This window comes from Cibotium barometz, chromosome 3, assembly GCF_041138505.1.
Source record: "Cibotium barometz isolate CiBa-2024 chromosome 3, ASM4113850v1, whole genome shotgun sequence".
NCBI classification, from domain to species: Eukaryota; Viridiplantae; Streptophyta; class Polypodiopsida; order Cyatheales; family Cibotiaceae; genus Cibotium; species Cibotium barometz.
The window spans coordinates 8,609,397-8,632,422 of record NC_141048.1 but is presented as its reverse complement, the minus strand read 5'-3'; the positions used below and the strand labels follow the sequence as shown (position 1 = coordinate 8,632,422).

The following is a 23,026-nucleotide window of genomic DNA, read 5'->3' as shown; positions in this document are numbered from 1 at the left end:
AAATCTGTACACACACATGAAGACTGAACATTTCGAATTTGCTGCAAATCTCACAGCTGCACACGCATTGAATTCGCTGCACGCATTTAGTTCACTGCACACGTACTTAAAAAAAGGGATAATAATAATAATAATAATAAAAGAAGATGACTGTGCGTGAACAGCGCACTGCGTCGAGAGACCCACACACCGCACCATAAAGACCGCCACCGCACCGGATAAGGGGGTGCAAAAAAAAAGTGTGGAAAATTTTTCATTTTCTACCGTAAAAATTTGGAAGGTTATCTAACTTTTCGAGAGGAGTTAGAAAACACCCATCGTCGAAATTTCGGTCCCGGAACCATTTTCCCATAGTGAGTCAGTATGGGAAACTGGTAAATTTTAGGCGATTTTCGATCCGAAAAAATACGCTATTTTTTTGGCCTAATGTGTTCGAGGGGGTTCAAAATGGGTTCTGGCAAAGTTTGAGCCAACTTGAAAATTTTTGGATTTTTTTTTAAAAATAAAAAAAAAACCTTAAAATTTAACCTTATGCACTTGCAGTCGGGACGTCATATAGACATTGCCATAGGGCCTAGGGCACCTTCTAGAGTACCTACGCAAGAAAGTGGGACCCAATCGGTGGAAATTTGGTAGATATTGCTGAAACCTTTTTCGAATCCCAATCTAATACCCTTTCCAGGACAACCAGCTCATTGTCTATGGACAATCTAGGGCCATCAAATAGTCATCCCTTAGCCCCAAATAGGACACCCACAAGATCTTTTAATCCATTTGAAGCCAACACCATGGGGTTACCACTCAATGTGAGACTTCAATATGTCTACACGAATGCTCAAGGAGCTGAGATCTTTAGGGATCCACAACAACGGTATCTCGTTAAGATTGCAGACTTTTTCTCAAAACTTGATAGAGCACCTCTAGTCAATGACCAGGGCAACATGTACATGGGTGGAGATGGTGTTGTAGATCTAAATTTGGAAAGGGACAGGAAAGGCAAGAGCAAAATGGATCAAGGGGCTGAGAACCAATGGGAGTTTGTACGACAAATTCTAGTGACAAAGGTCTTTCAGGATGACCCACTTCAAGAGATCTATAAGGACTCTTTACACAAGGATATTATGCCACAACTAAATTGTCAGAGCTAGATCTTCCTCTAGCACTTGTGGTGGTAGTCGAGAAGCTTGCAGGATACAAGAACCGAATTGTTGATAAATGGGCCAATGAACCTTAGATTAGAGAAGGAGATTCGTGAGCTCACGTGGAGAGGACAACCATTATTCATGGAAGTGTCCTCAACTAATATAGCTAAACCAGGAGAGACAGCCTTTCTTGGAGAAACTATTGCTCCTCCCCTATGAGAGTTCACTAGAGAGAGGGACCCTCAACATCAAAGTGGACCACTGCAAGTAGCCCAACTCTAGCACCAAGATATTATCCTACACCAAAAGTGCGACCACAAATCACACCACAACAATGTTTCTCTCACTATGACAATCGGAGGGTAGGGGAGCCAACTCGGCCTCCCATAAATGCACCTCCTGAAATGCGGGTAACAAGATCTTTGGAGGGGGTTGGTGAGGCAGGTAATAGGGGACCCACACCAATTTGGGATGCATGTGGACCATCTTACCAAAGAGAGGAACAGTTCCCACTGAGAGTGAGAGGCCGTAGGCCCGATGATGAGTATTCAAGACGAGTAAGGCCATCAACTCTTCAGAAACTAGTAAAGAAGTACGAAGGGTCAGGAGATCCATATGACCATGTAGCAGCATTTAGGCACGCAGTTCGAGCTGAGCAAGTGACTGACAAGCATACGCAAATTGAAGGATTTGGACTCACTCTTGAGGGAAAGGCCCTTGCTTGGTTTCAGGCACTAGAGGCTTCAGACAAATCTTCTTTACGAGTTTTGGAACAGAGATTCATTGTTGCTTTTTGGTTCCTTTGTGACAATGAATGTCAGCCTGATTCTTTTGGAGCCAATCCATTCCAAGGATTCTATCATATATTCCCAGGGGTAGGACTCTAAACTGGCACTCTATTACGTTCCCATCTAGGCTAAACTAATAAGGTCAGTCTCAAGGTGAGTGAAAAGAATCTTCCCACTGGCTAATTCCACTTGCATAGGTTTCTCGGATTTTTGATTTAGGACTAATTTACGCAGACATCCTGGGGGAATAAAAGAATGAGTACTGCCTGAATCAATCAAAAGCTTGAATTGCTTACCTTGGTACTCTGCTGGAGTTTGGAGGACCGAGAATTGACAGTTATTGCCCTGATGTTCTATTGCTGCATAAATCTTTCCTTTCTCTTCCTCTACTTCCTCAGCTATGATGACTGCTAATGCTGCTGCAGAGTCTGAGGTGGAACTCTCTCTCTTTGGTTATTCCAATTCTGGGAGGGAGTTCGGAGGTTGCTTTTTGCATGGAGGCTGCAGACTAAGCTCGCACTCTTCTTGGGTTACCCTGATTCTGGCGCGGGAGACTGTGATTGGACTGAAATGAAGGAGTCGGTCTCTGAACTCCGCGACCCTGGCTTCCTTGGCCCACCAAAGGAGATAGGCAATCCTTGCTCTAGTGCCCAAATCCCTGACATCTGAAGCATTTGTTCTTGCTTCGAAGTCTTCCCTTTGCATTCTGGAGAGAGCCGGAGTTCTTGAGAATGTACTTTGGGGGAAAGGTCTTCCTTCATTTCTAAAGCTTCCCGTCTCCACATTCTGGTTAGGACCTTGGTGTCTCTTTGGAGGCGGAAAGCTGGAAGAACTTCCCAGTGTCTGAAATCTTTTAAAGGATGAGGGAGCTGGCTTTGGCGGGACTTTCACGATGAAGGCTTCGGCAAAGTCCTTCGCCATTCTGACAGCTTCAGCCATGGACACTGGCTTGGCATTCTTGACCAGAGTGTCCAAGGGTTCGTTCATTCCCCAAATGAACCTGGACATGAGTTGCTCTTCATCTAGAGATAGTGAATATTTGAGTAGAAGAGCAAAGGCCTGATGATATTCCACGATGGTTTTGCTCCCCTGCTTTAGCTCTAAGAATTCGTTCATTTTGGTTTCCAAAAACCCAAGGGGACAAAATCTCTTCCTCAAATAGGTTTTGAGGTCATTCTAGGACTGAGTATTCCTCTCTAGACGGTTGGTGTCATAATGGTTCCTCCATGCCACCCTAGCTGTTTCCACTATTTTCAGCCTAACAAGAGCCACCCTGGCTGTTTCCACTATTTTCCATGCCACCCTGGCTATTTCCACTATTTTCAGCCTAGCAAGGGCCATTTTGCTCCGCTCATTGTAGCCTGTGACATCAACATATTCTTCCATAACTTCCACCCATTTCTCCACAGCCTTGCCCCCCCAGGTTCTCCCCTTCTCCTTTAAAGGGTCTTGGGACTGAGTTCTATGAGAAGAGCCTTAGGACGAACATCGAGGTCAAGCTCATCATCTTCAGAGAGAGGGTCTGGCAGATGGCCACAGTTTCCTCGTCGAGCTTGAGGGGGAGTGTTGAGAGTCTTGATATCCCAAGCTCATCTACATCTTCATCGGCGGCAGTACATCATGAGCTTGAGAGGGGCTGTTGAGATTCAAGCTCGATGTCAGTATGAGCCAGCTATGCTATGTGCTGGCAGATTAGGTAGGAACATGTGTGAGACATAAATGACCGCGTGTCCAGCTGGTCATAGTGTGTGGACATTAGCTAGGGTTAGATGAGTGTGGACACAACTCATAGTGTGTTGTGTGGATTATGGATTAGTGCATTATGCTTTGTGTGAGAGAGGAGATGGCTTCCCTCTATGGTTAGGGTTTGTAATATACATTAGGGTTTGCTCCTGTGTGTGTGTCTCCTCCCCCTCTACCGTTCTTTCAACAAACTATATGCTGATAGAGGGCCAACTCTACAAGAGGGGCAAAGATGGCAACTTACGCATGTGTGTATGTGAAGCTGACTACTTGAAAATCTTGACTCATGCACATGCAGGTGTTAAATGTGTCATTATGATGTCCATTCAGGATCACCAGATGTCAGTTCCCTTTTATGTGGCTAGTAAGTCCAAGTCAGTGGTGGTAGAGGTTGTTCTTGGTCGATCATGGTTAAGTGCTACCAATTGTTCATTAGATTGGAAGACTAGACAATACAAATTGCAAATTGATTCTGATTGCATCTTGGGATCTGCTACTCCACGAGCTTTATCATGTCAAAAGGGTGGTATTTCTACCTTACACAACCCACCTTCAACAACTGCTCTTCAAGCTCCAAGACAAATGATGTGGATAATCGATGAGTCCTCAAGTGAGGGCCATGGCTGGCATGTTTCAACTACTCTAGTCACTGCTCAAAGAAGGCCAGGCAAGAAGGAATTGTCAATTTGGCTACCCAAAGATGCGTACAAACTTGTACCATCTAGCCTAGTTGCTAAACCTCCTAAAACCATATCTTTTCCAAGCCTAAGCCTCAAATTATTACTCATTGGGTCCCAAAGCATGTTCTTAAAGCACAAGGCTATTATGAGGATGCAACAGCACTTTGGCTTCCCAAATGCCATGGTTTGCTAGAGCCAGAAGAGTGTATCAATAAGATTCCAAAAGCCACTCTTGGTTTTTCATATCAATGGGTGCAAAGGAAATCAACACAACCTCTTCAAGATAGGATAGGTGGTTGTGATAGCACCTACAAATCTCCTCGTGTTGACATTCCCCAAACATGTATTGAATCACCAGTTGTCCCAACTTCTCCTTGTTACACACTTCCACCATCAACTTGTGTACCTAAGACAAATCCAACTTTACATGAGTCTCCTTTGAGCATAGATTCTAGCACTTCACTGCCTAAATCCTCTTATCTTGCTCAAATTCCTCGACAATTGCTATCCTTCCCACCTCTTAAGAAGGACATACCAAAACCAAAGCTAAGGCATTAACACTACAATTGAAGCTCTTTGGTAGATCGGTGTTTGAATAGTCTCACCTTTACTAATGTGGTTCCTTCTGCCTTTATAGGATTGTGTTCTTTTTGAGATGATATCTACATTGTTTTTTATAGGGATTGTAATGATGGATATGAGTGTATAAAGTTTGATGTTTCTAAATTTCATTGTTCTACGCCTAGATACCTCTTGATGGATACTTGGCGAGATACATGTCCACCATGCATTGACCCTGATAGTACTCAACCTGAACATCGTGGGGGTTATAGTGCTCCTCCTTTTCAAACTCATTCTAGGTACTTTTATGCTCCCTTGGGTGAAATTTGCTGTGGGCGTCACTTTGTCACTTTATTCTATCAATAGCATCATCCATTTCAACATTGTCAAGAGTGTGCACGACTCGTATTAGGGGAAGCTTCACACATTTGTTGGCTATGCCGCTCTTACTTTCGACGATATGGCACGGGCTTAATGAAACAAATTGTGGGAATTACACCCCAACGCCATAACCTTCTTGATATGAGAGTACCAGACCGAGGACCAAATCAACGTAGATTACCTGAGGAGGTTCAAGCACAACAATGGAGGGATACATGCATAAATGACTTGCAACCACCTATCTTGCAAGCCCTCCTTCCCCCAGCCTCAACATGTCAATTTTGGATCACTAATTCCAAAATCGGCATTGTCTACTTAACCTTCCCATAGAACCAATGCCATATTTTAGCGAGGAAGCGCTCCTTCCTCTACCACCTTCTCCAGAGGCCGGCTTTTGTACGGGGTTGTCCTTGCATCTTGAAGTGATTGACACAATCTTTCCAGCAGAAGTGGACAACACGGATCCACCGCCAGTGCAAGGATAAGCTCATCAACTCCACAATAAGATCAACAAGCCAGGGCACTTTTCTCCCACTGGGTTTTTCCCCTCGGCTATGTTCGGTGATTGGCACCAATAACAAATTTTATTCTTTTCTTTTCTTTTCTTGTTTGTTAATAAGACATTTTGCAGAGATCTCAGCTAAAAAAAGAGCATACAAACACGCCCCAATAGTCCACCTACCATGCACACAAATTAGGAAGGAGGGAGACATGCAATGCCTACAAAAACGAGCAAAGAGAACATCAGCAATGCATCAAGACAAATGCGCCACATCAACGAGCACTACAACAGGTGTATTCAAATCATAATATTTTGTTCTTTATGTGCTTTTCACTTTTGCATATATTGTTTGCATGTTCACACACAGTTGGCTGGTTTAAGTTTTAAATTAGTTGTTACCATGTGGTGAGTGATTTCTAGATTCTTAGAGGACTTAGTAGAAGGTATTTCTATTTGAAGATGGTGTAGGATATATGCCAACGGAGTATGCCAAGTTCTTATGCGCTCGAAGTATATTAGTTATCCCTAGTGGTAGCTACCTCTTAGGTATGGGGGCTAGGTGCTATGATTAATAAAAAAATTTACAAAAATACTGCCCTAAACAATATATACAAGTGAATCGAGACATGACGTGTCTACAGCCATGTGGAATGCTTGGTAGGACCTTGGGTTGTCTTAGCACCTTGGGGCCGATGCCTTGGTTTCCATGGGGTGAACACTGACATCTAAAAAATTAAGAAGCAAACCTTCAAGGACTCTACAGCCATGTGGAATGCTTGGTAGGACCTTGGGTTGTCTTAGCACCTTGGGGCCGATGCCTTGGTTTCCATGGGGTGAACACTGACATCTAAAAAATTAAGAAGCAAACCTTCAAGGACTCTATCGCCTTGATAGATGCTGATAGGACTCTGGGGTACATTATGGGCCCTCGAGATTGATGCCCTCATCTTCATGGGGTACTCCTTATGTCAAAAAGAAAGGGTCTCTCGCCCTTGAGATACTTAGCAGCCTTTAGATTCTCTTGGTGGAGGTCTCTTAACCATTGCTTAAGTCTCATTGGGATGGAACCTTCCTCTTTATCATCTTTTACATACACACACACACACACACATAAAAAAAAAGAGAAAAAAAGAAAGAAAGAAAGAAAGGTCCAATCACCATTGCTCATATTTAGGAGTAGGGTTGCCACTTAGGAATAACTTAAACACTTGTAGGACATTGGGACTGCGGTCATAACCTGCGGTGTACAAGCACACTTGCCTTTGCATAGCACTATCTACCACTTAGTCTCACTTTGACTAGTCTTTACTCACTTCTTTTAGCACTCTTTAAAACTCTAATCGGCCTTTAACTTACATGCTCACGTGTGAGATTGTCATTGCTGGTTTTTTTTCAATAAAAGACTTTACTTGTCTTCCATTGTTTTTTGCAGCTTTTGCTTCTACCGCGCCCAAGGACGTGCGCAATTTAGGAAGGGGGGAATGTTCTATGAGAACACTCACGCGGGAACACGGATTATGGAAGGAGGCCGGAAGCAATTAATGCGAGAGAGCGGGACTGTAGCCATGGGAACATGAAGACGCACATAATTTTTTCATATTTTTGTGCCGAAGTGCAATATAAATCGTTTTAGGCCAATATGGGTTCTAAATGAGAGTTCTAAGTGTATTAAGCAAGGCTCACTTATAGGGTTGTCTGCCCATGTGTGAAAGAGGCCTAGGGTTACGATTAGTGGCATCTCTACAAAAGAGATGTTAGCTAAAGAAAGTGGACGTTTTTGAGTGAAACTCTTGAGCTCTCAAGCGCTATGGCAACTCTCTAACTCTCTCTCTATTGTACTCTAATGAGCATCAAGCTCCAATGAGTATAGCTCCACTTCATTCTCTTAATCTATTTTAGCATCATTGAAGTAGATTAATCTATGATTAGTTGAATGCTTCTTTCTTTCTCTTGTGTATGCTGCATGCTTGTAGTGAGTGTGTGTGTAGTCTCCATTGATGCAAGCTCTTGCCCACTTCATTAGCAATGAGTTATTCATGGATAGACTCTCTCTATGAGCTTGTGGGTTTGTGAATGTTACATTCTATGCTTGCTTAAGCTTGTGGATTAGTAGATGCACGCTTATGGGTTTACTGGCATTAGGGAAAGCTAAGATTTAATCAATGTTTGAATGGGATTAAGAGATTGCTATGAATTGCTTGTTCTCTTTATTTAGTGTAGTGGATTTAAGGGATTGAAAGATTGATTGAGGTGTTGAATGGTTGAATTGTCAAGTGGTGGTTTGTGTATGTGAGCTCTCCCTCATGGGATAAGCCTTCATGCACTAATCGGGTCGAGTCCTGGGATTGAAATTGTGTTTCTTAACACATTTGTTGATCGATAGTACTCTATGAGCACTATATTGCATGGTAGAGAGAACCGCTCTACAACCACTTGCCTAGTTTGTGGATTGTAACATTTATATGCCTTGCGATTGTGTGCATACCCAACAAAAATGCACTTTTTTGCCTTAGGATCCAACTTATTCCTTTTCTCATCTGGCACATGCACATAAGCTATGCTACCAAACACTTTGAGGTGTCCAATGTCTGGCCTAAAACCGGCAAGACACATCTCTAGGGCGTACTTCCATGTATGGCTGTGCTGTGGGTGTCTTATTAAGTACATACACCGATATGGCACATGCTTCTGTCCAATAATAGTCTGGCATGCCTTCTCATTGAGCATTGTCCTAACCACATCACAAACGACTCTATTTTTCCTCTCAACAACAACACCATTTTGCTGAGGTGTGTACCTGCAAGTTAGCTGCCTTCTTATGCCATGCTTTCTCAAGAAATTCTCAAAAGCATGTGAGGTGTATTCACCACCTCCATCTGTCCTTAAACATTTTATCCAAGAGCCATATTGCTTCTTTGCAACAGCTTTGAAGTCCAAGAGCCATATTGCTTCTTTGCAAACAACAGCTTTGAAGTCCATAAACTTTTTCAGCACTTCACTTTTCTCTCTGAGAAAGTAAATCCAAGTCATTCTGCTGAAATCATCAATGAATGTCACATAATACAAGCTGCCTTTAATGGATGGGTTTTGAGCAGGACCCCATACATCACTATGAAACATTTCAAGTGGCCTGCTACTCATGTTGCCTTCTCTAGGAAATGGCAACCTTGCTTGCTTTCCTGGAAAGCATCACAAACATGCATATTCCCATCATACTTGAATCTAGGTAGCCCACTAACAATGCCTCTTGCATGCATGTTCTTTAATCTTTGTATGTTCACATGTCCAATCCTTTTATGCCACATGTCAATGCCCTCTACCACATTTCGGCTTTTAGAGAACATGGCCAATTTCAACTCAGGAATCCCAGCATCCAGCTTAAATAACCTGCCTTCTTTCTTACCTTTGGCAAACAATGACTCTACATCCATTTTTATAATCCTCAACGAAGCAACCATGCTCGTTGAAACGAACCTGTAAACCTTGTTCAACAATTTGACCAACTGAGGCCAAACTTTTTGTAAAAGAAGGCACATACAAGACATCTACCACCATAGACTTTGTTTCACCATTGTGCATCACCAATGGTACACTTCCAACAGGAGTGATAGCATGTTGGGAATCATCACCTGTCTCCACATAGCCTTTCACATCCATTGGCTTCATATGTTCAAACCATTCGCCATGATAAGTCATATGGTTTGATGCTCCAGAGTCCATATACCAAGTGTCATCACTGTCACCATTTGTCATCATAGATTCCACGACATGTTTCATGGCAAACAAGTGATTTGCGCTGCCCTCATTATTACTGCTTGATGCAAAATTTCCACCATTTGCATAATTTCCACCATGTTGTGCATGTTGTGCTCTACCCCCTCTCAAATCATTTTGTTTGCGGTAACAATCACGTGCCATATGACCAAGCTTTCCACAGTAATGGCATTCCACATTTTGCTTAGATGCTTGTTTGCCTTGCCAACGTCCTCTTCCATGAGGAGTACCTCTGCCTCTCTGAGGTGTATATCCACGACCACCTCTAGCACCATATGTAGGCTGAAAATTCTGTTGTGGTGACCTATCCTACCATCCAGGACCATTACCACGACCTCGTGATGCAAATCTCCCCATACCTCTAAATCCCCTTTGTGAATAGAAAGCCTGATTCCTGCCATTATCATCATGGCTAGTAGATGCATCATGAAAAGTCACTGAGTTTGATTTCCTCAACGAGCAAGAGTGAAACCAACTCATCAAAATCTAGTAAACCTGTACTCCGAATAGAGATAAATGTATCAAAAAACTTATACTCCTTGCCAAGACCACGCAAGGTAATGTCTACCAAATCATCATCGGGCATGGGGGCATTGATAGTTGCCAATGCATCTGCATACTTCTTTATCTCTTTTACATAATCGTGAATACTCCTTCCTTTCTACTTCACATTATGAATCTGTTATCTCAATTGAGACTTACGAGCACTAGTATCTGTATTAACAGCTTTACCAACGTATCCCATGCATCCTTGGGATTCTCAGCGTTCTTTAGCTTTTAACTTTGAGTCTACCGGATTCATTTTGACAAGATAAATGCGCCGTTTCTTTTTAAGTCCTTTTAGTAACTTAGAAGCTTTTACTAACTGCAGACTAGGGGATCCTGAAATTTCGGTTCCTTGAACTTTGTTTCCGTGAAGGTCACGGAAGGAAATGGTTCCATTATGACAGTGAATGTCAGCTTGATGTTTGTGGAGCGAATCCATTCTAAGGATCCCGTCGAAAACTCCCAAAGGTATAACTCTAAATTGACAATCAGTTAAACTCCCATCTAGGTTGAACTGAATACGTTCTGTTTCAAGGTGAGTGAAAATAATCTTCTCACTTGCCTATTCAACTTGCATAGGTTTCCCTGATTTGCTGATCTAAGACTAGCTTACGCAAGCATCCAGGGGAAATGAATGAATGAGAACTGTCTGAAATCAATCAAAAGCTTAAAAGGTTTACCTTGATACTCTGCCGAAGTATGGATGACTGAGAACTGGTTAGGCCCTTGGTTTTTAATTGCAGCATAGATCTGCCCTCTTTCCTCTTCTACTATATCTGAAATTGTGACTGCTCTGGCTGCTGCAGTCTGAGGCGGAACTCTTTCTCTCTGGTTGCCCCAGTTCTGGGAAGGAGTTCTGAGGTTACTCTGGACAGAGGTAGATGGCTGGAGTTCTTTTGGGGTTTCCCTGGCTTGGGCGAGACGGACCTTGATTAGATTGGTATGAAGGAGTTGGTCTCTAAACTCGGGGTCCTTGACTTCCCTGTCTCCTTGACATGGCAGGAGAGTCGGGCAGTCTTTCAGCTGGTGATCAAAACCTTGGCATCCAAAACATCGGTTTTCACTTCTGAGCTCATCCCTCTGATTTCTTGAAAGAGGTGGGGCTCCTGAGAAAGTATTCTGGGGGAAGGATCTTCCTTCACTTCGGAATCTTCCTGCATCCTGATTTTGATTCGGGCCTTGTTGCCTCTTCGGGGGTGGAAAGTTTGAAGTACTTTCCTGGGTTTGGAATCTTTTAAAGTTAGAGGGTGCATGCTTCAGCGGGACCTTTACTACAAAGGCTTTGGCAAAATCCTTTGCCATTCTTACAGCTTCAACCATGGACACTGGCTTGGCATTTTTGACCAGTGTGTCCAAGGATTCATTCATTCCCCGAATGAACCTGGCCATGAGTTGTTCTTCATCTAAAGGTGGTGAATATTTGAGTAAAAGAGCAATGGCCAGGTTCATTCCCCGAATGAACCTGGCCATGAGTTGTTCTTCATCTAAAGGTGGTGAATATTTGAGTAAAAGAGCAAAGGCCTGGTGATATTCCTCGATGGTTTTGCTCCCTGCTTTAGCTGTAAGAATTCGTTCATTTTGATTTTCAAAAATCCAGGGGGACAAAATCTCATTCTCAAATAGGTTTTTAGGTCGTTCCAAGACTGAGTATTTCTATCCACCCAGAGATGGTTGGTGTCACAGTGGTTCCTCCATGCTACCTTGGCTGTTTCCACTATTTTCAGCCTGGCAAGAGCCATTTTGCTCCGCTCATTGTAGCCTGTGAGTGACGTCAAAATATTCTTCCATGGCTTCCACCCATTTCTCCACAGCCTCGCCTAGGTTCTCTCCTTCTCCTTTGAAGGGTCCTGGCTGAGTCCTATGAAGAGCCTTGCGAACATCAGGGTCAAGCTCGTCATCTTCAGAGAGAGGGTCTGGCTGACGGCCACGGTTTCCTCGTCTCATGATTCTGCCAAAAATTTATATATTATTAAATTTTTATTTTGATATCATCCACGAGATCCTAAGACTTAACAGGTTCGGAAAACAATTTCTTAAACAAGACAATAATCTTATTGGAGATCTATGACATATGTCCGATAACAGATTTTTCTTTATCAGATCGTCCATAAACAATCACTTATACAACAGGGAATTTTTCTCCAAGAAAATATTTCTATATTTCTATAAAAGATGAGAATGACACTTTTGAATTAAAAATCAATCTTTTATGCATCTTCCTATGCATAAATTCATTTTAAATGAGAATGACACTTTTGAATTAAAAACCAATCTTTTATGCATCTTCCTATGCATAAATTCATTTTAAATGAGAATGACACTTTTGAATTAAAAATCAATCTTTTATGCATCTTCCTATGCATAAATTCATTTTAAATGAGAATGATACTTTTGAATTAAAAATCAATCTTTTATGCATCTTCTTATGCATAAAATCAAAATTGATGAAAATAACTCTTTTGAACTAAAAATAGATTTCTTTATGCATCTTTCTATGCATAAAATTAAAATTGATGAGAATAACACTTTTGGATTAAAATAAATTCTTTATGCATCTTTCCATGCATAAATCCAATTTAGTAGGAATTACTTTTTTAGAATAAAAGAATTTCTCTTATGCATCTAATTTATACATAAAATCCATTTATGATGAAAATCACACTTTTAATATAAAAAAATCTTTTATGCATATGTTTATGCATTCAAATAATTTATGATGAAAATCACTCTTTTAATATAAAAGAATTTCTTTTATGCATCTTATTTATGCATAAAAATCATGTATGATAAAAATCACACTTTTAATATAAAAAATATCTTTTATGCATATGTTTATGCATACAAATCATTTATGATGAAAATCACTCTTTTAATATAAAAGAATTTCTTTTATGCATCTAATTTATGCATAAAAATTATTTATTATGAAAATCACACTTTTAATATAAAAAAATATCTTTTATGCATATGTTTATGCATACAAATCATTTATGATGAAAATCACTCTTTTAATATAAAAGAATTTCTTTTATGCATCTAATTTATGCATAAAATCATTTATGATAAAAATAACACTTTTATAATCAAAATAACAATTTTCATATGCTTCCTTCTATGCATAGAATTTAATTCTAAATAAAGTAACACTTTTTTTAATAAAATATTTTTAGTATGCATTTTCTTATTATCTAGGATGAAAATTAACACTTTAAGAATACATATACGATGGGAATTACTCTTTTTGAATTAAAAAAAATAAAACACAATTTTAGAAAATTTCGCTATAACCTCCTTTGTATGGCTGACCATTTTTTAATTTTTAATTCTCTAAAATTAATTAGAAGTTCACCAAGAGTATTTAAATCATTCTAATATAAACATTTTCTACTTATCGAAGAGAAACATTATGAAAAACTTGATTTTATCCATTAATCATTCATCTAGGATAAAGAACGGTTGGATTTACTAAAGAAGAGAGGGGAATGCCTTTTTTCAATGAGGCATAACATCATAATCATTTTAGAGAAGACAAAAATCATAAAAACCATTAAAATTAAGCATAAATAGAAATTTATGTATTTCCTTACTACCATTCATCAATTTACTTCAATAGCATTAAAAAGCCATTCCAATTAAGGTTCTCAAGCTTGAGAGGGGTTGAGAAGAGAGAAACATTGAGAATTTATAGAAAAAGATCAAAATTCACCCTTTACCTTACAAATTACTTGATTCTTTGATCACGATAGAGGCCCCCAACCAATCAATTGGTTTGGTATGTTGATGGAGCCACCAATGGAGATTGAAGGAGGGAAGCTCCAATTTTTTCAATTTGAAGAGAATTTTAGAGAATAGTAAAAATTATCATTATTTCAGCATAATTCTGGCATAGTATAATTCTCCTATTTTTTTACAAAGGGCTCAGGTTCTACTTATAGGAGATGGAGGCTCTAACCAAGACCAACTGATTTCTAGAATTTTCCAGATTCAGTTTAGTTGAATTTGGACCAGATTTGGACCTAGTTTGGTTCCTTTTTTATTCGGTTTGATCCAAGAGAGAGGAGAGATAAAAATATCACATTATTTTTGAGTTTAAAACTCATTCAAGCATGTGAAGTAGGCGCCTCCTTGAAGGGACTCACCTTCCCTACACATGTATCAAAATGGAATCATTATACCCAAAATATCTCATTTTTTTAGTAATACTCATAGTTTTTTACTAATAACCCTTGTACATAGTCAACTCTTCATCTTATGTGAGTATTTACTCATTTTTGGGGGGATTTTCTTTATTTCTTCCATTTATCTCCTCCACACATTTGGATGAATCTGATTGGCCCCTCAAAACCTTAATTTAAAATTTTCAGAAAATCTTGACCCCCAGGATAAGGCCTTTTGAACAGATTATAATTTATTTCGAATGCACCTTCTGAAAATCTTTTTGAACTTCTGTTTTGGGGAAACTTATTTAAATATGAAGAGATATTTTTCTATCCAAAAATATCCAAATTCTGAATAACCTCTCTCTAGAACATTTTCTCTCTCTAGGCCAAAATAGGTAGAAACAAGATCTTTGATATTTCTGAAGAGGGATTTGACTACAGGGGAAGATACTGGACATCCTGAGAGGCTGGGGAGGAATCTTACACAACTTTTACAATTGGTCTAATTCCTTTTACATGGAGTTAGTAGACATCATTAATAGGCTAATGAATGCATGATATATTAATTTGGATAAGAATCAAAGGAATTAGAGCACTTTTCCTACTGGTTTTTACTAGTTTTATTGGTTTTTCTCAAAATAGAAAAGGGGATTTGATATTTTTGGTATGTACGCACCTTGTTTGTTGGTGTTAATATGCATCATTGAGCTTGTTTAGGTGTCAATGCAAGTTATCCACACTTGATTGAACCACTAGATTGCAATTTGAAGCCTTGGAAAGCCTGCCAAAACACCATACTTTGGATTGCGTATGCCAGTTCAATTTGAATGCAATCAGAGTGATTTTCTACATAAACAGTGAAGTTCGTTGAGTACTTTAGAACACTTATTAGAGTGTGGTTGAGCTGAGGAAGGCTTATTTATAGAATTGGACAAGCGTGGAAGGTGCATTTGCATATTGAGCAAATATGTCAGACAACCCAGTACTACAGATTGTGGGTGAGAAGTTGGATAGAAAGAACTTCTAGGCATGGAAGTACATGATTAAAAGCTTTCTAAAAGGAAAAGGATTTTGGAACCTTGTTTTACAGGTGCGGAGCCAGAGCGCCGAAACTACCCCGACAAGCTACACAACAACAAGTTGTAGCTCATAAACAGTGGTCAGAGAGAGCATACAAAGTTTTGCATTACCTGTCTATATGTATCTCAGATGCTATTTTCATATGCATTATGCTTTGGCATACATAAAAACACTTTGCTCGAAATTCATCTACGTACATTTTATGAGCTTAGTTAAGACAAGGTTTCATGAATCCTATAATGCAAAGTGAGGCACTGCCTTAGTTTATGGTTGTACAACGAGAATTGTAGCCCAATAGTCCGACTTCTAATTATAAGAAAACCTGCGAAAACTTAAAAAATATAAGTTTATTGTACATGTTATTGTGACTCTATGTATGGTCTCATGCAAGGTTATTGTACATGTTATTGTGAGTCTATGTATCGTCTCATGCAATTCTTCAAGTACTTGAGAGAGGCTAACTTTTACTTTGGAGTTTTGAAAAAGATAGATAGATATTGCACGTAGACTTGATTTTAGCTCCAAATAAGGATGCCTGGCCACTATGTATTGTCCTTGGTGAACTCCATAATATGAGCATTGTTTTTTCAAATGATCAAATCTTGAACCCATCGAACTCAAGGAACAGCTTAGACAGCTGTTGGAACAAGGGTTTGTAAGACCCAGTGTTTCACCTTGGGGTGCGCGAGTTCTCTTTCTGAAAAAGAAAGATGAAATGCTTAGACTCTGTGTGGACTACAGAGGTCTAAATCAGCTCTGACAGTTAAGAATAAGTATCCTATTCCCAGAATTGATGAGCTTCTGGGAGACAGGCTAAGTGGAGCCCAGATCTTCACAAAGATAGATCTCAAATATCAGGGTATTATCAGATCAGGATTAATGAGCAAGATATCCCAAAGACAGCCATCAATACTCGGTATGGACACTCACCATGACCATGTAGTAACTGATGCTTCTCCACTTGTGCATATGAAGGAGTACATGAAGTTGGTGGGGTGTTTAATTTTTTTGTGCAATACACAACCTAACATCAGCCTTAGAATTATTGTCAACAAGTTCTCAAATTATCCCCAAGAGAACCACTCATGAAGGCATGGATGCCAAGTGTTAAAAGTACATCAAAGGTGCCATTGGTGGGCATGGTATCACCTACACATCGAGCAATACCTTGACCAAATTTTGTGACTCAAATTGGGCAGGAGATTATACTAGTAAAAAATCTATTTCTAGTTACTACTTTTTTGATTGGGTGGGAGATGTTAATAGCAAAAAATATATTTCTATTTACTATTTTTTTGATTAGGTCTTGGATCAACAAAAGCCTACAATGTCACTTTCTTCGAGAGAGGCTGAGTGAAGTACACGAAGGCAGCATGCTTTGATTCATGTGAGGAAGTCTAGTTAAGACGAATTTCGGGATACATGGGTGTTGCTCATCAAAGGAGGCAACGGGTGGAAATGTTGTTATGCGACGACCAGAGTTGCATGATGGCAATTACCCAAGAACCCGATGTTTCATGCTTGCATGAAGAACATTGAGAGATAGTATCATTATGTGCTTGAACGTATCATGGATGGAGAGGTGGAGCTTATATATTGCCTCAACAACATAGAATTATGCATATATTTTCATAAATTCTCTTGGGTTAGATTTTTGGAGCACCACCTTCATTAACTTAGCATTGGAATGAAGAGGTAGTTCACCTATAGTGAGGGGAGGTGTTCAAAAATACTTTGCTTGATGCTCCACCCTTGTGTTATCAATGTGGGTGTGATGGATGTGCTCTATTTTCTAAGGCCTCCAATATGAGGAGTAGCGATGGTAATGAGCACCTGGGCAGCACCCATCAATAGTTCCCAGTTTTGTGGTGGTGGAGGCCAAATATGATTGGATGGTTAGGAGACGGCTTTTGTAGACTTGGACTCTACCAAGTAGGATGTATGATTATGCAAGCTATGTGACCACATAAGTTCAGGCTATGTAACCGCAAAAATATAGGCTATGTGATTGCGTTTGTGAAGTGTGTTAGAGAGGAAACATTGTTCTTGAGTTATGTGGCTTGTTGGAGGGTCCATACAATTTTAGATGGCCGTAGATGCTACAAAAAGTTCCTACGAGACACGCAATTCTAGTCTTCTATGGTCTTATCAGACGATATGGTTGGTTGATCATGGGTTGGCTAACATGGTCAACCCATATCCTTGTCAACCTTGGGAATTATATAAAAGTTTAGCACCCTTTGTTCATCATCGTGTTCATTGTACTCAAGCACTCTTGTAAGCAATACATCCTATGTCCAAGTCTATCTATGTCACCACCATCAAAGCTCCTTACCCGGAGCACAACGGATGGGTAGACAACCATTAATTTACAATCAAAGTTTGCAAAGTAATATTATTTACTATCCACTTCTTTTTCCAATTCAGTGCTTTGAAATGTGATGATTCTACTTTCACTTTTATGTTTCCTTACAAAATTTATCCCTTGCTTCTTTATACAAAGATAACATTTTACATGAGTGGTTTATAGTTTGACATGACCTTGGCGTAGAGAGAGAGAGAGAGAGAGAGAGAGAGAGAGAGAGAGAGAGAGAGAGAGAGAGAGAGAGAGATTCTTAATTTTCATATAAGAAGAGAATTTTATCGTCTATGGGGCCTATGGGTAGCTAAAAATGTTTCTTTTAAAAGAAATCATTAGTTTAAAGGTCTTTTAGTATCAATTTGGCCAAAGGTGAGTTGTTTAAATATCCCTTGAAAAAGAAATCATTAGTTTACAGGTTTCTTATTTCAATTTGGCCAAAGGTGAGTTGTTTAAATTTGTCTTAATGCTCAAGCTTGAGCATGTATTTTTCAAAAAGGGGAAAAATACCTTGATGCTTGGACTTGACCATAGACTTTTTAGCCAAGGCAAAAATATATTTCTTTACATCTATTCTTAATCTTAGCCATATATTTTTTTAGAAAAGTGGGGAAAAAAACTTCCCTTTTTAAAGATTCGAGGGTCACTATCTTGGCTAGGGTGCTTATAGACTTTTAGCATTAGGTATGAAGTGTTTTGAAATAAGCATAGCTATCCCAAGTTGTAAATAACGACATCACTATATCAAAAACGTTCATCTTTCAACTGAGTAACATGCATCTTTCAAAACCATCCATCTTTCAAATGAGGAACATGCATCTTGTAAAAAATATTATTTTCTGAAGTAAAATATTTAAAGCAAACATAAATTCATTACAACAAAATGGATTTTTAGATGTTTAAAACAAGTTCACTCATGTCTCATCATCATTGTACTGACATGTTCTATCTTTCAATTAAAGGATAGGTACATGCCTAGAATTCTTGGCCTAGTGATATACTAACATATAACTCTCATCCTATCTTTCAATTTAAAGGATAGGTACATGCCTAGAATTCTTGGCCTAGTGATATACTAACATATAACTCTCATCCTAGTGATATACTAACATATAACTCTCATCCTAGTGATAGCTATGGATGGCCCAATGATAGATACTAGCATGGAATTATTGGCCTAATGAACAGCTATGGTGAATGCCATCATGAAAGCCCATGAGTTAAATAACTTTAAACTTATTCTACTCATAGGAAGAACACAATATCTTATGTAGTACAAAATGGATGGAGGGGCACACCCATCATTACACAGGTTGGCAAAGCAGCAGCCAGGGAGCATAGCTTAATACGCATTATGTGCATAATGGACATTGGAAATGCAACATTATGGTGATTGTTTTTGACACTTTAGCTCACATGGAATGAGACAAGCACATACACTGAAATTTCACCTACATGCTTGGAAGTTGCTTGACCAAAAGTGTCCTCAAAGTGTACACGATTTTTTTCTTTCAATTGAAACACTTATAGATCTATTATGAAACCCCAAGTCTTGTTGCCTAGCCTTGTTATCTAGGTTGTTCAATACGCGTTCTAGGCTTGGGGTATTAGGTTGTTGGAAATGTCTCAATCATACCTGGGCTTAGAAATCTTTGGGAACTCTTGGGAAGGAGAAACCAAAGTAATACAATATATTAGGATCTTTTAGAGGTACTATTCACCTCTTTCTACCATCATTTCTGGGGATTATTATTCACCTCTTTTTGCCATCATTTTTGGGCATTGTTTTTCACTAGGGGAAGGTTCACAAGACATTGTGATCAAGCTTCCACATTTAAGAATCCAATATTTTTTTAATAAAGGTGTTGCAAACTAAATTTTCCAAGAGAGTATGCAATCAGTTTGGTTGCAAGATGCACATTTAAAATCTTATATCCTTGTTTAACTCTTATCATAAGAATAAGTACGTTTCAATCATGTGAGTTTTTGGATTCAATATAAACATCAAATCTAGATAATTTGCTCATGATCTAGCATCGTAAAGATATACCATTCGTAGTGTAGTAAAGGGTGAGTGCACTTTTGTCATTTCTAACATATTACACCATTAAAAAGTTGACAATTGTATGGTTTGATAGTAGTTGCATTTGGTTTCTTTTTCTTGTTTATAATATGTAACTAAAGTGTAGTTGGACGGGTTAATCATCTTGACAAGAAAGAAATTGTAGCGGAATTTATGTGAAATATTATTAACAAAGCTCTAAGTGTTTTTGAGAAGCAACAAGAACAATTTATGCATTAATCCATCTATGGGTCATGGAGTGCCTTGTCTCCTTAATGCATCCCCATTATATTTTTTTTAAAAAACATATGGGAAAAACATATTTCTTTATTTAAAAAAAGGTTTGGCTAGGCTTTCAACATTAGCTTTGAATACTGGCATAGAATTCTTGGGCCAGTGATAGCTATGTGGCAGATGCCGTAGTGAAAGCCCCAAAGTGGTAAAATATCTTGGGGATGGTTTCGAGGTACTCCTCGCACCCCTCTTTGCTGCTACGATCACTTTTGGGGCATTCTCAATGGAGGAGGAGGAGGGGGGTTCACAGGGCCTAGCGATCAAGGTGCCCACAGCTGAGGAGTTAGCGGAGCTTTCCAAAGCTAGCTTCGGCTATGCCTTGCCAGCCCACCAACTAGATGTGTACCATGAACTGGTGTGCGATGTGCTAAGAGGCTGCTGCCAGGGGCTCAGGAAGGTGGTAGGAGAAAAGCCAACAAGAAGGAGGCCCCAAACAACACCAAAGGAGAAACAAAGCCGCCCTTTGCTACAGCAACATGCAGGAGAAGAAGAGAAGAGGGCCTTCCAGGCGGTGCCTGCTTCTGGCCCCCAAAACCCATGCGGAGCGTGGACTGTAACTTGCCAATTGTCTCCACCTGGCACAGGAAGCTCCCCTTCCCCTCTGCCACTCGAGGGCAAGCGTGTTGCAATCAAAGACAACATCCCCATCAGAGGCCTCCCCATGTGCTGCGGAACGCCCTTCCCTTTCACACCCCTCCTCGACTCGCCCCTCATCGCCCGCTGCCTCTCCGCGGGCGCCTGCATCGTGGGCAAAGCCCAGTGTGAATTCATGTGCTTCTCCGGAGCCTCCCACACAGCCTCTGCTGGCCCCGTTGCAAACCCCCTCGCGTTAGAGTACCATGCCGGCGGTAGCAGTAGCGGTTGTGGTGCTTTGGTTGCCTCCCATGAAGCCGACCTCTCTATAGGGTGTGACCAAGGTGGTTCTTGCCGTATCCCAAGTGCCCTCACCGGCCTTGTCTCTTGTAAACCCACCCATGGCCTAGTCCCTTACACCCTCATAGACAGCTTGTTCCCCCCCATCGACCATGCATGCCCCATCACTAGAACCGTCCAAGACAATGCCTTGATGTTGAACGTCCTCGCTGGATGGGATGCCCTTGATGAAAGAGCCAGTGACACTGTCAGAAATATGGCACGTGTGGATTACCTCGCCGATATCAAGAAAAGCATCCAGGGCATTCGCATAGGGGTCGTCAAGGAGGGATTCCTCTTTCCCACCATGGAGGCTGATGTGGCACAAGCTTCCTTGGATGCTGCGAAGTTCCTAGAGGAGGAGCTCGGTGCTATCGTGGAGACTGTGTCCTTGCCACTACACAGTGTAGCATCTGCAATCTGGATGTGCTATGTTGTGCCAAACTTCGTGGAGGAGCTCTTCCATTCGGCCACGTCCGATCTACTTGGAACACTTGGAACCGATGATCAAGGCAAGGAATGGGATCGAGCAATGTTCTTGCGAACCAAACTTCTAGAAAACGTTGGCAGGTAAGCAGCCGAGTGCACACAAAGTGAGCATTATATGATTATTTTTGTGCAAGTGAGCCATGCTGACAAATTGTTTTAGATCTGACTGTGCCCCATGCACTTGCCTGTATATTCTAAGGCCCGTTACACATCGCCATACCCCTGCCTGCCCAAGCTGATGTGGTGGGGGTATCCACCGCCCATAATTCATGGGCAGGCAATCTCCCCTGCCCATACATGGGCGGTGGGGTATGTGTAACGGGCCTAATATACGACAAGATAATGCCTTTGAGTCTATAGGGGGGTGTTGCATTGTTTTTGGCAAAGTATCATCTGTTTTGTGCAGACCCCCACCCTTGGTCCTCCTCCGTCCACTCTATGATCTCTTCTATAGCCTTAAGGTTGGTCATACTTTGTCTTTCTATATTCTTTTTTCTTACAAAATGATGAAATCACATCTTTCAAATGAGAAACGTGCATTCTAAAATAGAAATTAGTTTGGGAAGCAACATAAATTGACATTGAAATGCCTTCATAGTTTTGAGGTTTGATTACATTTGTGCTTTTGCTAGTTGGAGTGTTCCATTTCGAAAAGCAGTGCTTGTGGGAGAGTGGTTACGGCAACACAATCAAGATGTTGCAGAGGTGGGTGAGGTATGTAAGCATCAATTAATTGATTGCTACAATGCGATGTTGGCTGAATACGAGGTTCTATTGATGCCCACTACTCCAATCAAAGCCAAAAAGCTGCCAAGGCACCTTGCCACACGGGAAGACTATGAAGCAGCATCAGCTGAGCTAGTTGCACAACATGATGAGGTGGCTTTTGGGTATGTTGCAAACACCATGGCGACGAATTTGACAGGCCATCCGACTGTGAATCTCGCTTCTGGGAGAGGTATGGTTTCAAAGGAGGAGGTGGCTTTGCCGCTCAGTGTCATGCTTGTGGCTAACTATTTTCAGGAGCCCCTCCTCTATCGTGTTGCTTATGCTCTTGAGCAATCTCATCCTTGGCACTCATTTCTTTACCATGGGAGTGCCCGTGTAGATTCTTAAAAAAAAACCCTCATTTCTCGTATGGTGTTACTTGAGGAATCTATGTAAAAATGGTCAATTCAATAATAAGCCTTGCTCTTTTCTATCACTTGAGACACTCAATGCTTTCTTAATTCACATGTTTTCTCTCTTTGGAGCTTACTAGCGTATAGCTTAGCTTTGAGTTTGTAAGTATAGTAAGAAGACATATCGTTTTCTTTGGTTGCTTGCAAGAAGTAATGGGGTTCTTCATTTTAGATAAAATTCTCATAAAAAAGATAAATCTAGGAGCTTAGGTTCAATTAAGCTAGTGAAAATACTTTGTGTTTGAAGATGCATCCCCCTCCATAAGTTGAGATGTTGTACGCATACACGTTTTTGCTTATGAGTAGCTCTATTCCTCTCAGCACGACATTGATAAGAAAGTGGAGAGGAAAGCAAGCATGAGAGAGAGAGAG

General features: G+C 40.4%; 1 protein-coding gene across 1 annotated transcript; it reads left to right on the top strand.

Moving 5' to 3' along the window:
- The first annotated feature begins 20,234 nt into the window (after positions 1-20,234).
- On the top strand, positions 20,235-22,677 carry LOC147639671 (uncharacterized). The gene is made up of 2 exons (XM_086772603.1): positions 20,235-21,554; positions 22,106-22,677. Exons 1-2 carry the CDS (start codon positions 20,296-20,298, stop codon positions 22,587-22,589), a joined length of 1,743 nt encoding a protein of 580 aa, XP_086628729.1. The 5' UTR covers positions 20,235-20,295; the 3' UTR covers positions 22,590-22,677.
- The last annotated feature ends 349 nt before the right edge of the window (positions 22,678-23,026 follow it).